This window comes from Chionomys nivalis, chromosome 21 (genome assembly GCF_950005125.1).
Source record: "Chionomys nivalis chromosome 21, mChiNiv1.1, whole genome shotgun sequence".
NCBI lineage: Eukaryota > Metazoa > Chordata > Mammalia > Rodentia > Cricetidae > Chionomys > Chionomys nivalis.
This window is the reverse complement of record NC_080106.1, coordinates 21,450,021-21,466,248: the sequence shown is the minus strand read 5'-3', so window position 1 is coordinate 21,466,248 and position 16,228 is coordinate 21,450,021. Positions and strand designations below refer to the sequence as shown.

At 44.5% G+C, this 16,228-nt stretch overlaps 1 protein-coding gene across 1 annotated transcript in view; it reads right to left on the bottom strand.

Annotated features, from left to right (window-relative positions):
- The window catches only part of Phaf1 (phagosome assembly factor 1), a 30,547-nt gene extending 14,554 nt beyond the window's left edge, over positions 1-15,993 (bottom strand). Inside the window, exons 1-4 of the mRNA XM_057753550.1 lie at positions 15,683-15,993; positions 8,284-8,366; positions 4,468-4,551; positions 934-977 (exon numbers count right to left, since the gene is read on the bottom strand). Coding sequence (XP_057609533.1) covers positions 934-977; positions 4,468-4,551; positions 8,284-8,366; positions 15,683-15,746 — 275 coding nt within the window. The 5' untranslated portion in view covers positions 15,747-15,993. The remainder of the gene's footprint in view (positions 1-933; positions 978-4,467; positions 4,552-8,283; positions 8,367-15,682) is intronic.
- Positions 15,994-16,228: the final 235 nt, after the last annotated feature.

The window sequence follows — 16,228 nt, the reverse complement described above, 5'->3', positions numbered from 1 at the left end:
ACAAGAATTAATTAGGTGAGAAATAGGTCAACTCTTGGAAGACCATATACAGACTCGACTCTCTGGGGCTTCCCAATACATTACTCACTCCAAACACTAAAAGAACAAATAGATTTAGTGCCATTACATACTTGTTTGCTGTCTGAACCGCCCCAGGAATTGGATCTTTGCCATATTTTCAATAAGGAGAAGCCCAGTAAGGCTTACTGGAAGGTAGTCTTTTTTGCTGTTGCAGTACTGGGGAAAGAACTCAAGGCCCCACGTATGTCAGGCAAGCTAACCACCACTGGAGCTGAATTTATTCCTACCCCTGAAAGTTGTGTTCTAAATGTGCATAGCACTTTGCCTACCATGGTTCAGGTATCTAAGGTTTGTACAGGCTATCCTGTTCTTATTCCCTTTTTTTTTAGGTTGCTCTGGAGCTACTTCAGGCTCTGCAGACCCTTTTCTGCCGCCTTGCCACCCTTCAGAGCCTCCATGAAGTTCCACAGCAGGTGCTGGTGGCAGCTGCCATCTTTGTCTCTCTTTCTGCTCTCTCTCTGCTCTAGCATGGCCCATCTCTTTAGTGCTGATTTTGGACTTTCAGCTACCTGGTTTGTTTCATTTCTGTTACCCAGAAAAAATGTGAAAAGAGGTGACAAAGAAAGGCTATGCAGGAAAGGGCAGTTATGACTCAGGAGACCGCCATAGCATTCCTAAGCCAAAGTGGGACTCTGTTAAGAGAGCCGAATTAGACTTTATTTATATATACATGTTCTTAATGAAGCTTACTTCCTCATGAATCTGAGTAGGCTGGGAGGCTGCTGCCTCAGGGAACTGTGGTACCAGGTTGTAATTCTGGGACTGCTGGAAATTAAATCCTTTAGTACTTTAATGAAGACAGTAGATAAACTTGTCTGTACCAAATATAACACACAGGTAAGGGTAACTTACCAATATTTTAACTTTACTTTTGTCAAGTCATAAACTTCAATCACCTAAAAAGTAAACAAATTATTTAGGAGCTGTAAACATTCAAGTTGAAACAAAGACAGTGTACTTAAGAGGCTATAGCAGGAGGATTCAAGGCCAGATGAGCTATTTGAGGCTCTGTCTGAAGCAAAGCATACTCCCCAAAAGCAAACTTAAGGACACAGTTTAGCAATATAACATATTTAATATGGTTTCAGCTTCAGCACTAAAAGACTTCCTCTAAGCACAGCACATTATCTTTTGTTCTCATTTTAAGCCTGGGGAGGGGAAGAGTCATGCATGACGCTGCACTATAAGATAGGAGTCTTATGCACTATAAGATAGGAGTCTTATCTACTCCGGAGGTTGAAGATGATCACTAAGTAATAAATCTGACACTAGTTTGAGCAAGCAGTAAGACTCCATCACCAAATAAAGAACAAAATCAGGAAGAAAAACACAAATGATAACTTTCATAAATTTCTTCTTCTTCTTCTTCTTCTTCTTCTTCTTCTTCTTCTTCTTCTTCTTCTTCTTCTTCTTCTTCTTCTTCTTCTTCTTCCTCCTCCTCCTCCTCCTCCTCCTCCTCCTCCTCCTCCTCCTCCCCCCCCCTCCTCCTCCTTCTGCCTCCCCAGGCACTGAGTCTACAGGGTGTATGACACCACACCCAGCCATAAAGTCCCCTCTTCTAATAGTGTTTAAATGCTGATCAGCTGATCATAGATGCTTTCGATCAAGGTCCTTACATCTAATCCACTCTGAGTCACACAGGAACACACATCATTCTACAAGACAATACGATATTCCAGGAAACGTATCCACCCAGTTTGTTGATGCCATGTGTTCAACAGAGGCATCTTCCTCTTTCACACTACCTTATTATTATTATCTTTTGGACAGGGTCTCACTACGAATCCCTGGAACTCACAATATAGACCAAGTTGGCCTTGAACTCAGAGACCTTCCTGCCTCTGCCTCTTAAGTGCTGGGATTAAAGGTGTGTACGACCACATCAGGCCAGTGCCATAATTGATAATATTATAAAAAACAAAAACCAGCAGGGTGTGTTGGCACATGCCTTTAATTCCAGCACTAGGGAGGCAGAGGCTAGCCTGGTCTACAAAGTGAGTTCCAGGACAGCCAGAGCTACAGAGAAACGCTGTCTTGAAAAAACAAAACAAAACAACTCTACAAATTGGCTTACTTTATTTACAATATAAAATGATGGAGGAAGAGGTCCATCAGTACAGAACACGTGTGAAAGTATTAGATTTTATCCCTAATAAAGGGGAGCTGGTTGAACCTGAAGATCCCGAGGGCATTTGTGAAGTTGTCCATTTAAATGGTTCAGCCTCTGATGAAATGCCAGGAGTCAGGGCAGAGACAAATGAAAAGGCACTGAATATTCAGGCATTACTGGTACCAAGTAATATATACAACAAAGTCCTTGAACTGTGATGTCATGGCTTGGCAGCCAATGCCATAGCTGGTTGGGGGTTGGAGGTGCCATTTATTCCCCCAGTGGGGGATGGCACAAGCAGAGCAGGCTCAATGTCTGGTTTGTCCTGCCATTCTGAGCTCAGATGTGGAAGAGGTCGTGAGGAGCATCAGCCCTGACACAGAAACTGGGACATTCAAAAGCACCCAACCCAACTTCTGACAAGAGACTATACCTACCTTTTCTTTCCTTTCCTTTTTTTGGTTTTTCAAAGACGGGGTTTCTTTGTGTAGCCTTGGCTGTCTTAGAACTAGCTCTGTAGACCAGGTTGGCCTTGAAGGCAGAGCTCAGCCATCTTTGCCTCCAGAGTGCTGGGATTAAAGGTGTGTACCACTACACTTGGCTCCTTTTTTTTTTTTTTTAAATGAGGAGGAGTCTCAGGCAGCCCAGCCTGGCCTTCAAGTCCCTATGTAGTCAAGGATGATCTTGAACTCTTGACCCTCACGCCTCTCCCACTGCTAGAATTAAAGTGCTACCACTCCTGGTTCATAAGTGCCAGGGAATAAACCAAGGGCAAGCACTCTACTGATATATATTCCCAGCTCTGTCCTTAATTTTTTTAACATTAGCACTGGGGCTGGTGAGATGGCTCAGAGGGTAAAGGCACTTGACACCAAGCCAGAGGACCCGAGTTCAATCCTCAGGACCCATATAGAGAGAACTTACCTCTACATGTATACTGTCACACACACACACACACACACACACACACACACACACACACAAAAACAAAACAAAACAAAACATAACACTGACTCAATGAAAAACCTTTCCACTATTATTAAGCTATTTCGATCTTTCCTACTGGAAAGAACTGCTGTCTTCTGGGGCCTTTATGGCACCTGAAGACAAATTTTTCTCCAAACTTAAGCGAGCTGTTCACTGGTCCTAGCAAGTCACTTAATGAGTAATAACTTATTCTGTGCAAGGAGGGCACTGGGTAAGTCCATCTCATATGTACCTACTTAAGGGCAGCATGAAGCTTATAAGTGTAGAAGAAGCTGGTGCTAAGAGAGGCCCTGCAAAGGAAGACAGAACGATTCAGAGGGTAGCCAGGGTCCCCTTCAGAAGGCCCGGGATGGCAGTACACCATGCCAAACTGCCTGCCATTTCACTGAGGTCAGGACCTTATGCTGACAGAGACTGTCTACTTTTAGCCAGAAGCCCTGCTTGTAGAAGATGCAGGCATTCCCTCTGATAGCTACAACTATGGCTGACCAACAACCTCCCAGAAGGATCGCCAAGGAAATCCTTCCCATGTCCTATTTTCTCTTCTTATTAGCTCACTTGTGACTGGATGACAGAGCTGGAAAGCATGTCACCTTTCAGAAGGGCTATTTCATAGCCTACGCAGGAAAACACTGGTGTCTATTTAATCTCATGACTCTGAGGCATTGGTTTGGTGTCACATGAGTAACCTGTGCAGTCCAGCATTTGAAAACATCCTGGACTGAACAGGTGTGGTGAACTGCACACCAATGCAGTTAAGATACCCTGCACACCAGCACGTTACTTAAATTTCTACTGGGGATAAAGAATCAACTCCTACTGGTAGTATAAACCAAACCATAAACCCCAGAAGAAATGTCCATTTTCAATTTTCTAGGTTACACTGTCTGGTGTAAAAATGAAGAAAAACAAGACATGCAACCCAACTAAAGTCTACAGTTAGGCTCCATTCTCAGCATCTTTTAAACAAGACTTGGGTTAACTTCTCTACAGCATTTTTATCAACACTCTTTCTCCTCTGCCCAGCATGCTCCCCTAAGTCTACAACATTCTCTTATTAGCCCTTGAGCAAAGGGCAACACAAGCTCTTCTCAGCCACCCCAGTTCAGCTCCATCTTTCTGCCTTTAGAGTAATAGGCACAGCTTCAGTTTTCTACACTGTGGTCTTTGAACCACAGAAGTCTACACCCACTTAGAAGTTTCCAAGCACCCCACAACAGCACATATTAATCAACTCCAGACAGACTGGATCAGCCGGATAGGAAACTATAGTTATCATTTATTGTTACCTTAAGTCTCTGATTGAAAGCATCAAACAGTAGTTTGATCCCGTCCTGAGTCAGGTTAAGGATGAGGTCATGGCTTAGAGGAGACTACAAAACAAAAATAAAACACACTTTGAACAACTGATTTATTCCCCAGCACCTCCTGAAAAACCTTACAACAAAAATGCACTACAGAGGGGACATGTCAGACAGTCCCTTGCCCCAGCTCATGAAGTTGGAAAACAAACAAACAAACAAACAACCTGCTAGAATGTACTGTCTGTTATGTCTGACCTGCAACTCCTGCTTTAAAGTGAGCCTTTCCCTTTAAGACTTTAGTAGAAACACACAGGAGAAACAGACAAAATTAAGTGAGTAAACAGGTCATTTTCTTAGTAGGACATGTCATGTGAAAAGTCTCAGTATCCAAACTCGGCAAAGCACTGGCTGTGTATGTCAGCTGAAGCCATGGCTGCACCCAGGCTCTTGGTACTATCCATAGCAATCACATGTTGAGTATTTTGGACCAAATTCTTGGAATAAGAAACACCTTGTGAACTAGCAATAACAAAGAACAGAACTCAACTTTCCTTTCCCCCTATCCATCCCATAAATGCTCCTTTCTGAAAAGCCCAAGTGGAGTCACTTCTCCATCTGCCCACTGCTGTGGGGAGTGGCAGGACGCATCTCTGAACAGAGCCCTGACAACCTTAGATGTCCCTTAAAACTTTCATGACTCTGGTTCCTACCTAGGAGTACTGTCACCTCTTTCCCCCAAAGTTGTTCTGGGGATACGGAGGGTAGGTCAGAACAGACATCTGCCTCATTTTCCTGCTTCTGTCCTAATGTAATCAGTTCGAAGATTTAATGTCTTAAAGACTCACAGAACTGACCCAGACTACTACAAACTAAAGGGAAAAACACCCCTATCTCAAACCCAACTGGCACAAAGTTGTTCAAAAGGTCTAAAGCTCTTTTTCATTTGGTTTTGGTTTTCGTTTATAACTAAAGTAAACAAAATGAGTAACAGAGGTGTGGTTTTAAGAGACAAAGACAGCCAGCGGTGGTGGTGCACGCCTTTAATCCCAGCACTTGGGAGGCAGAGGCAGGCGGATCTCTGTGCATTAGAGCCCACCCTGGTCTACAGAGCGAGTTCCAGGACTGGCTCCATAGCTACTGAGAAACCCTCTCTAGAAAAACTAAAGAGAGAGAGAGAGAGAGAGAGAGAGAGAGAGAGAGAGAGAGAGAGAGAGAGAGAGAGAGGGAGAGAAAGACATAAATTAGAAAGTCTGATGCTACCCCAGTAGGCCTTATAGGGAAACTCCCTCCAAAAAACCTTCTGGAATCAGCTAAACCATGTGTTCTCCTCCCTCACAGATTCTCACAAGGCAGCAGACCTCGGTGGCATCATCAACACTTGCTTTGCCCTCTAAAAGAGATGGAGTCTACCTGATATTCATGCGCTAACTTCCAAGGTGTGACTTCCACTCTGGGATGTACATTAGTACCTGCCTAGCATACTCGAAGGCCCAGGTCTCATCCTCAGCACTACTAAAGAGGAGAAAGAGGAGAGGAGAGAAGAGGACAGAATGAAAAATAATTTTTCTGGAACCTTTAATAGGAACAAAATGTTTTCTGCACTTGGAAGCAAAAAGAAAATTAAGAAGAGAGAAAAAGAAGGTCAGGACAGAACCACATCTAAGGAGCACCACATCAAGGGCAGTGTGCTGACACATACCTGTGACCCAGCACTTAGGAAGCTGACACGGAAGGGTCACAGTCTGGACTACACATTAAGATCCTGTCTGAAAAACAGTACCATACCAGAGCTTCAACGGCACCTCTTTTTTTTTTTTTTTTTTTTTTTTTTTTTTTTTTTTTTTTTTTTTTTTGAGACAGGGCTTCTCTGTGTAACAGCTCTGGCTGTCCTGGAACCCACTTTGTAGATCAGGCTGACCTTAAACTCAGAGAGATCCACCTGCCTCTGCTTCCAGGTGCTAGGATTACAGGCGTATGCCACCAAAGCCCAGTTTCCAACAGCATCTTTAGCTCCTTTTCAAACACTGTTCAAAGCCCAACACGGTGGCACACAATCTTAGCTCCAGCATCTGGAAGGCAGAGGTGAGTTACAGGCCAGCCAGGGCTGTCTCAAGAGACTGTTGTAATAATATATGGACGACAAACTGGTTGTTAAGTTTTCACAAACCACACAACTAAAAGATAGGAGGAATGCAGAGCTAGACTCAAAAATCCATGTTTTGGTTGGACATAGTATCACCTGTCTGTAGTCCCAGCACTTGGGAGGTAGAGACAGGAAGCTCAGATGTTCAAGCCCAGCCCTGGTTACACAAAACCTAAAATTCCAAAGCCAACTGTGTCTACGAATAGGTACAGATGCTTAGAAGACATTAGGGAGGAGCTAGGGAGACGGCTCAGTGGTTAAGAGCACTTGCTCTTGCAGAGGACTCAAGTTCAGTTCCCAACACCCACACTGTGGCTTATAACCATCTGTTAACTCCAGTTTCAGGGACTCTATACCTTTTCCTGATCTCTGCAAGCACCGGCATCGCATGCATGTGGTACATATATTCACACAGGCAAAAACTAATACAATTAAAAGAAAATACTAGGAAATGAACATAATGTTACATTCTTGCAAAGACCGGAATGATAAGTGATATGAGAACCAAGGATTTGTACAGAATGGTTAGAAAGCATAAAGTTTATTTTCAAAGCCATCCAGTCTTCAGTCTTCAGATGTGACAATCTTATTTCAGCTCAAGGTTTACAAGCAACTCCACTTCCTGTTTTAACGGCCACTACCTGTCAGATGATGTTAGGAATGATTGAGAGCAAAGAGCTGACAGAGCCACCATCCATCCTTTAAACGAGAATCCACTCTGTCACCTTGACTCAAGGAACCCCTGTACATTCTGTCAAGTTCCATATGTGTGGCAGATACCACATGATCCCTGAGTACTTGACTGGAGACCGCATTCCCTTCCTAGACCCTTCAGAGCAGCAAAGGGATGCAGAGCTGCAGAATGTACCTATGGTAGTGGTAATAGGCCCAATACAGCCGCTGCTGTCAGACAAATCGAGAAGTTTCACAGAAATACTACCCGCTTATAATCTAAAACATTCTTCTTGTTAAAAAACAAGTTGCGTCTGCTCTAAGAGCTGAAACTTACTAAAACATACAGTCAGTACTCAGTCTCAGCAAAGCCACAGGGACAGCCTTTGGCCTCAAGGCTCAAACCGGCTCCCAAAGCTTTGCAACACAAAGCGGCCTATGTTCTAACATCTCAGAACTGCGGGCTTCGGAGCTCAGTGGAGAGAAGATGGTCTTGGAGAGGACAGAGGGAAGGGGAGAGCTAGCTAGTGCTGCTTCCTTTCAATTCATGCGGCCTGCTACCTAGAGATCTTTCCTGAAGTAATTCTGAACTTCAGACAACCAACAAAGCAGAAAAGACACTTTTAATCACAAAAGGTGACAAGCACTTTAGAAAATCAGAGACAGCTTGAGGTGACTTCTCGTGAAAAGGTCCCCATTTTAAGGGTCAGTACGTAAGTACAGAAGTACAGATTTAAACAAAACAAGAAAGCAGGTCTAGTTTTTTTTTTTTTTTTTTTTTTTAACTGATCTTCTTTCTAAACCTGGCAGCACTAGATCATCAAGACCAAAGTTTCCAAACCAAGACACCCTGAAAACTGACCTAAGACTCTAATGTTGGAGCACAGCAACTCGCCCCAGCTGCCTCCCCAGAGTGTCCTCTCTGGAGGTAAACTCACTCACTGACCAAAGCTTCTATTTCGGTAAACAAGTCAGCCACCACTCACCTGCTCACTGTAGAGAACCTGGACATTTTTGATGATGCGACAGTGCTTCTGAAGAATGGCCACTGCCTGAGCCAGGGGCATTCCTGCAATAAAGGAAGGACACCCATGTGGTTACTTGGTCTGTCCATTTACAGACACCTACACAGTGTGTAAGCATTGAGCTCTGAAGCCTGCACGCACACAGCGTGGTCACTACAGTAAGTAAGAATAAAGCTAAAAAGCAAAGACCAAGGAACCACTCAAGATTGCCCAAGGGGAGAAAAGGAACATAGAGAAAAGCTTCTCAGCAATAGGACAGCCAAACCGATCCCAAGCAGTCAAAGAGCTCAAAGACAAAGTCAGCATGAACCAAGAATAGGCTGGAAAATCACAGACTTCATGACTCCGGAGGCCAAGCTTCTAGTCCTGACTGCACTGGTTTCCTATAACACCACACTGCTCCCTTCTCTGCCTCTCTGGCATCTACAACAACCCATGTAGAGTGTATTAAGATATATGGTTTACAAGAATTCATTAAAGAAGTTTTAAATTCCAGTTCTATAAGACTGAGGCAGGAGGATTGTAATTTGACGCAAGTATCAAAAGCAAAACAAACAAAAGTTTAAAGTCACACACTGATCAAAAACAACTTATTTTACAAAGAATTTCATTTAATTCCCACTTAAAAAGCCACTAATATTGCTTAAATACTTACAAGGCCCATTACACGCAGACTGACATTTACCTCCAGTTTAAGTGAGCTGAACCGACACCTTCAACATTCTAGGGACTTACTGCGATAACAAAAGTGTGTTTTCAGGGTCCATTGACATTGACTGCAATGACAGGAAGGGCTATTTACCACTGTCTGACTTCCCAGCTCCCTGCTCAGAGCTGACCACCTATTTATTTATGACTTTACAACACTTATTCTGTGGTGTTGCAAAGTAACAAAAGAAAGGGAAGAAGAGGGACTGAAGGAAGACCACACTCGGATGAGGTGCTCTAGACAAAGAATTAGAAGCTGCAGTCCATCCCATTCAAACAATTCTACTGCATTCTCGTTTGAGGAGCTGTTGTTCAGTTTGAAGAAAGGTAAAAGCAATCAATCAGAAAGTCGAAAGTAATATTCTTTTTTTAATATGTGCATGTGTGTACACGCACACGTGTGTTCAAGTGGATGCCAAAGGAAAATTCTGCAGGAGTTCACCTTGTTATTTTTTGAGATAACACCTCTCATTGGCCTTGAACTCACCAAGCAGGCTAGGCTGGCTAGCCGGCCAGTAAGCCCCAGGAATGCACCTGTCTCCACCTCTCCAGTGTTGAGATTTCAAGCTCCTGCTACCACACCCAATCTTTAATTTTTTAATTTATTTTTATATTTTTAAATTTTTTTTTGGTCTCTCAAGATAGGGTTTCTCTGTGTAACAACCCTGGCTGTCCTGGAACTAGCTCCTGTAGACCAGATTGGCTTCCATGTCACAGAGATCCGCCTGTTTCTGTCTCCTGAGTTCTGGGATTAAGGGCGTGTGCCATCACCACCCAGATAATTTATTTTATTTTATTTTGGTTTTTCGAGACAGGATTTCTCTGTAGCTTTGGTGCCCATCACGGAACTAGCTCTTGTAGACCAGGCTGGCCTCGAACTCCCAGAGATTCGCCTGCCTCTGCCTCCCAAGTGCTGGGATTAAAGGCGTGCGTCACCACCGCCCGGCTGATAATTTATTTTTAATGAGTACTCAGGATTGAATTGAGATGATCCTCATGTTTGCTAGACAAGCTCTTTACTAAGCTGAACTTCCAGTCCTGAATTATAATCAATTAATACACTTCACAGTCTTCTATAGCACAGGGTCTAATGCACAACAGACAAAGCTCCTGAGAATACGAACAATTTGGATATATTACTCAGCTTGCCATTCCTGCAATGGAAGAGCATCTGTGCTATAGATATCCGAGACAGAACACACAGGTCTCATACCACGGTCTTCCCATTTCTCCACAGATACCATTCTTTCCTGCTGTTCCTCCATCTTTCTCAGTCTTCAAAGGTATGTGATAGGGTATTTGTTTGTTTTGTTTTTCAAAACAGAGTTCCTCTGTGAAGCAGTCCTGGCTGTCCTTAGACCAGGCTGGCCTTGAACTCAGATCAGCGGCCTCGGTCTCCCAAGTGCTGGCATTAAAGGCTTGTATCACTTCCGCCCGGCTTTATCAGGGTATATTTCACACAATGACACAGCATAATTTCTTCTGCTTATATCTCATTCTTTCCAGATCCTAACTAGAAAGTCAATCTGTTTTCTGTGTACAACTAAAGGTAAATAAGATTTAAACAGATTAATTTTTTTTTAATCTTCTCTGTATTCTGGGTCTCTCACTACTTCCAATATTCAGTGTGTGTATCTTAAGTTAAAACCTCTTACATTCCTTTCCCTGCCTCTGGATCTAGTCTGTAAACTGCACTTCCTAGTGGAAGCCTGCAACAGACTACCTTCTTTCTCATGAGCCCAGGGCCTTTACAGTGTCCCAGAGAGCCAACACCAAACAAAATTAGCATTCCAGGAAAAGAATTATTTTTGAGACAGGTTCTCACTGTGTACTCCTGGCTGGTCTGGAGATCACTACACAGCCCAGAGTGGCCTCAAACTCAGAGATTCACCTGTCTCAACCACCTGAGTCTTGGGAATGGGGAGTGGGAGGATGCACCATGCCTGGCTATTATTCTTTTGCCAGTACACCACACTCTAATTATAAATCAAAATTTAATTATAAATCAAAATTATGTTTTCCTGTATACATCACTTATTTTTCTCCTGTGGGTTAATACCAACCCTTCTCTGAGCCCTGAGGTTAGGTCAAGTCCCTCTCTCTCCACAGTATCTTACATATCCTTTATTATAATAAAATGAACTGTTATAATAAAATGCATTACAATAATGAACTATTTGAGTAGGATAATTTCCTACTTAGTTCCCAATGTTTGTGAGCATATTCCACAGACTGACATGCTATCTTGGATACAGCAAGCCATTTGTCTCCGTACAACAGGGCAATGCTGGAGAACATTTTCTCCAATGACCCTTTAAATCTGCCTTTAGGTATTCTAAAGATGAGATTCAAAACCAAATCCAAGTCAAGCACAGTGACTCAGGCCTGTGATCCCAGCACACAGGACACTAAGGCAGGAGGATTGACTGCTCAGAGTTCCAAGACTAGTATGGGCAAGATTCTGCCTCAGAAAACTAAAAACAAATCCAGACACATGCTGCCACATCAATATATTCTTCAAGTCCTATTGAAACCATTATTTCAATGTGCAGTGTCTTTATCCACAGTGGTCAAACCATCTGCTGAGGTTTTCCTGTCCCTATGTTGCTGGCATTTCCCTAAACTCCCAGCATTATACCAAGGCCAGGAAGGCAGTCACGAGGCTGGATGCAGCTCTCCATCATAATGCTAAGCAATGATTACCAGGCCCAGATGCATCTGCATTTGCACAGGTTACAGTAAGAACTAGGAAATCTCTCACTGGCTAGCTATGTGTTTATCAGCTTCACCTACTCGATAAAGAAAGGTTAGCTGGCAATGAGGAGGACCTAGCAGCACTGTGGCGACAAGGAAGACGTTGCCAGGCTCTCTAACCTATGAACATACTTTTAAAGCAGATTCATGGCTGGCAATGAGGAGGACCTTGCAGCACTGTGGCGACAAGGGAGACGTTGCCAGGCTCTCTAACCTATGAACTTTTAAAGCAGATTCATGTTCCATGCTTATTCCCACCTAACAGCCCCAAATGTAGTTTTGGGATTAGGGGAGATTGAGAGTGGAAAACTGATTTACACTCCCACCCCCATCACACACAGAGCTTGGAACTCACTGTGAAGAGTGCTGGGATTAAAGACGGAGTCCAGAAAACCAGCCATGGTGAAGCACACCCTTTAATCCCAGGCAGATCTCTGTGAGTTCCAGGCCAGCCAGGATTACACGGGGAGTCCCTATCTCAAAAGATAAAATAAAACAAAAGCTTAGCTAAATTCATGGGTGACTGGTATCTAGATGATTATAAAAGCCTGTTAGGAAGCTACTCCTTGAAGGTTGGAGCCCTGAGAAAGAGGAAGACTCTCTTAAGTATGTCTCTCTGCCCCTTTGCCATAGGCAAAATGCTAGGCCACATACACTGTGATAATTAAGCAATTTACTGCAAAACACACTTGAAGTAACGTGTAGACTGGGTGACGATAGACTATCACTGATCTAGGAGTCCACAGAGCTTCCCCGGGCACAGAGGCCATGTGACCATTCCCAGCAGAATGCAGCCCTTTCATTACTCAAGATGAAAAGGAATAGTATTAGTGACAGGCCTGAGGTTGCTGGTCCAGGATGATTCAAGACAGACTAGCTAGCAGAGAAACCCACATTTAAATCCAGAAGCTGGAGAGACGGTTCTATGACTAAGAACACTTGCTACTCTTCCACAGGACCTGAGTTTTTTTCTCAGCACTCATATTGGGCTGCTCACACTGCCTGTAACTCCAGCTCCAGGTATCCTACCTTTCACCTCTCATGGTGCACACACACACGCACGTGCGCACACACACAGCTCCAGGGATCCTACCTTTCACCTCTCAGTGGAAAAAGGAAAACCAAGCAGAGGGGAAATAGGGAAGGGTAGGGCAGGGGATCAAATGAGAACAAAGTATAGTGACAGACATATGAAAATGTCACAGTGAGCCAGGTGGTGAGGGCGTATGCGTTTTGTTCCAGCACTTAGGAGGCAGAGGCAGGCAGATCTTTATGAGTTTGAGGCCAACCTGTCTACAGAGTGTGTTCTAGGAAGTCAAGACTACAGAGAAACCATGCCTCAAAAACCCAAAACAAACCAAAAACCAAACCAACCAAACAACAACAAAAACCCAAAATAAACCAAAACACCAAAAAATCCTCCTTTTAAAAATTTATGGTTCGGTATCTCATTAGGTAATATCTAAAAAGAGCCTATTTTCTTTAATAATGTAGTTATAAAGAACTATAGTCTTTTGCTGGGTGTGGCGGTGAATGTCAGAGGCAGGTGGATTTCTGTGACCAGCCTGGTCTATGAAGCTGAGTTCCAGGACAGCCAGGGTCAGAGAGAACCGCTGTCACAAAACCAAACAAACAAAACAAAAACAAAAAACCAAAACCAAACAAACAAAACTTGAAATCCTAGAATTAAAGCCCTGTGCCACTATACCCAGTCCTGGATTTACACAATCTAAACCTGCAGATTCTAGAGCTACTAAGATGGCACAGTGAGCAAGGCAAAAGTGGTGACCCGAGTTTGCTCACTACTGCTCACATGGTGGAGAGAACCAACTCCTCCTGCCAGTTGTCCTCTGACTTACACACTGACACACACACACGCTCCTCCCCATACATTTTTTTTAAACTGTGTATAGGTATTTGCCTGCAATATATGTAATGTAGGACATGCATGTAGTGCCTGTGGAGGCAGAGGCGGGGGTGTTAGGAATCAAATCCTGGTCTTCTTTCTGGAAGAGCAGCCAGTGCTCTCAACCATTGAACTTCCCTCCTAAATAAATTTAAAAACACAGACTTGGGGGCTGGAGAGATGGCTCAGAGGTTAAGAGCATTGGCTGCTCTTCTAGGGGACCCTGGTTCAATCCCCAGCACCCACATGGCAGCTACAACTGTCTGTAACTCCAGTTCCAGAGGATCCGATATCATCAGACATACATGCAAGCAAGACACCAATGAGCATGAAACAAAAACAAAAAGCCCCCCCCCATAGACTCTAAATGGACATGGTGGTGGCACTCTTGTGCTTGCCACCAGGGTTCATCTCCAGTACTATATTTTAAGTTAAAATCAACTTCAGCTACATAGGGGGTTTGAAGCCAGTCTGGGCTAGTAACTGTCTAAAAAACAAAGAAGCAAATGAAACCCAACTTAAAAACAGAAGTAATAATGAAAATGTTTACAAGTAATCAGAAAGCCTGAGTTTTTCCCTGAGCTTTCCCCCAAAGCTCAACTCTGCCGATATTTTTGGCTACTGCAAAGACAGTTTGAAAGAACTACTCTAATTCTTGGTTCTGGAAAACTAGCAGCTTGGGGGTGGATTGTCAAACATTTACCAGAGGAAGCCCTTGGTAGTGAGGTATATAGCTCAGTGTTCTGGAAATTTCCTTACCCCAACCAATCTCCTATATTCACTAAATCAAACAAGAGAACCACACTCTAATTATACCATCTTAAGCCTGAAGCTGCTGTGGTTCTAAGCCAATCCAGGAAGGTCAGGGGAGAAAAGGATATTAATTAGAAGCCAAACATCATTAGCTTCTCAGTCAAGCTCCTGGTGCCTCACAAGAGGCTGAATGGAACATTTTCATAGCAGATTAAATTTTGGTAACTCTATAGAAATAGGCAGTCTAAATTCTGAGAGAAGAGAGCCAAGATTCCTTGAAGCTGGCTTCCACAACAGGCAGGAGGCAGGCAGCCACCGAGTCCCAGCAGGCTCTTTCCAGCACTCTACCCAGTTTGCTTACTCCAAAACGCTGCCTCTACAGACCTGGATCTTCTACACTCAAGGACGAACCATAATCAAATGGAGCCGTTGACTCAGTCTAGGAGCCCACACCAGAGTGACAGAGGTTCAGGCCCACACAAACAAGCAACGGTAACACCTGTTTTCCACCCTCTTTTCTCAGCGCTGCCATAAAGGAGTTACTAAAAATGCAAACATTCTTGTTCGCATAAAAGGCCAACTAACCCAAAAGTGACCAAACAAAGCTATGTGCAATTTCCACTTCGTTCAACTTTTAACTCGGGCATCTAGTATTACGACATCACACGTTAAGGCTGCATTTCAGAAGAGAAGAAAACAAGTCAGAAGTTCCTTGAACAAAACAAGCTCAATTTCCCGCACCATCTGATTATGAGATAGGAGCTTAGGTTTTCCTCCTGAAAAAGGTAACCCGTGTCCCCCGACCCCTCTGCCTCTTTCTAAAACCAAAGGAAGACAGATCAGAGACCAGAAGGTTGATCGCGGGGTGCTACTCATTTCTTAACATAGTCTGCAAAATGGGCACAACAGTATTGATCCTCAGACCTCAGGGACGGTTACTAGAGATAAATTCAAAAGAGCAGGGTCTTTTCACTAAGTATTTGGAGTGTACCGGCTATTATTATAATTCTTAGTACTACAGCTCCTAAGAAGGACCCTGTTGAAGCCCTAGGCAAGGGCATCGCTTATCCCATGACTGATGGAATAAACGGGTTCTAAAGCCTGGAACCGAAAGACCAGAGGGTACGAAAAGGCAGAGAGCCGCGGACGCAGCGGCATCTGGGGCAGAGACTAGCAGCGAAGGGGGCCAGAGTGAAGCAGGGGCCAGCGGATTGGGTCTTGAAAGGACCCCACACTCACCCAGTGTGAATTCCCATTGCTCGTTCCCCAGAGAGCGTTCAGGCACCACCTCCAGGTCCAGCATTGGTTCGGTTCGCAGGGCCGGGCGGCCTCTCTGCGGCAGCGCAGACAGGACCCGGCCTGAGGAGACCACGCAGCTGCTGACTCGCCGCTCTCGCCAGTCCGCGGACGTCCGGCTCGCCACTCCGTTCCGGGCGGTGGCGGCAGCACCGACACAACAACACACTTCACCTCCCTTCACCTCCAGGGCAGCAGCCGCGGCAGGAGCGGCAATAACAGCAGCAGCGGCGTCCGGAGCAACTGCAGCAAAAGCGCCGTGCCGGGCCGTAAAGCGTGGCAAAGGCGGGGCTCAAGCCTAGGGGGCGGAGCTGAGGCGGAATTGCGCACGCGCGGACTCTGTATGGGGGGCGCCTGATCGGCTAGGTGGCGGCCAAGCAGCAATAGTGACTGCTTTCGAAGCTAAGGGTCACACTCTCGAGGTCCTACGAGTTGCACAGTAGCCCATACGTGCCTACAGAAGCAGAGGGACAACGCCTACGACACATC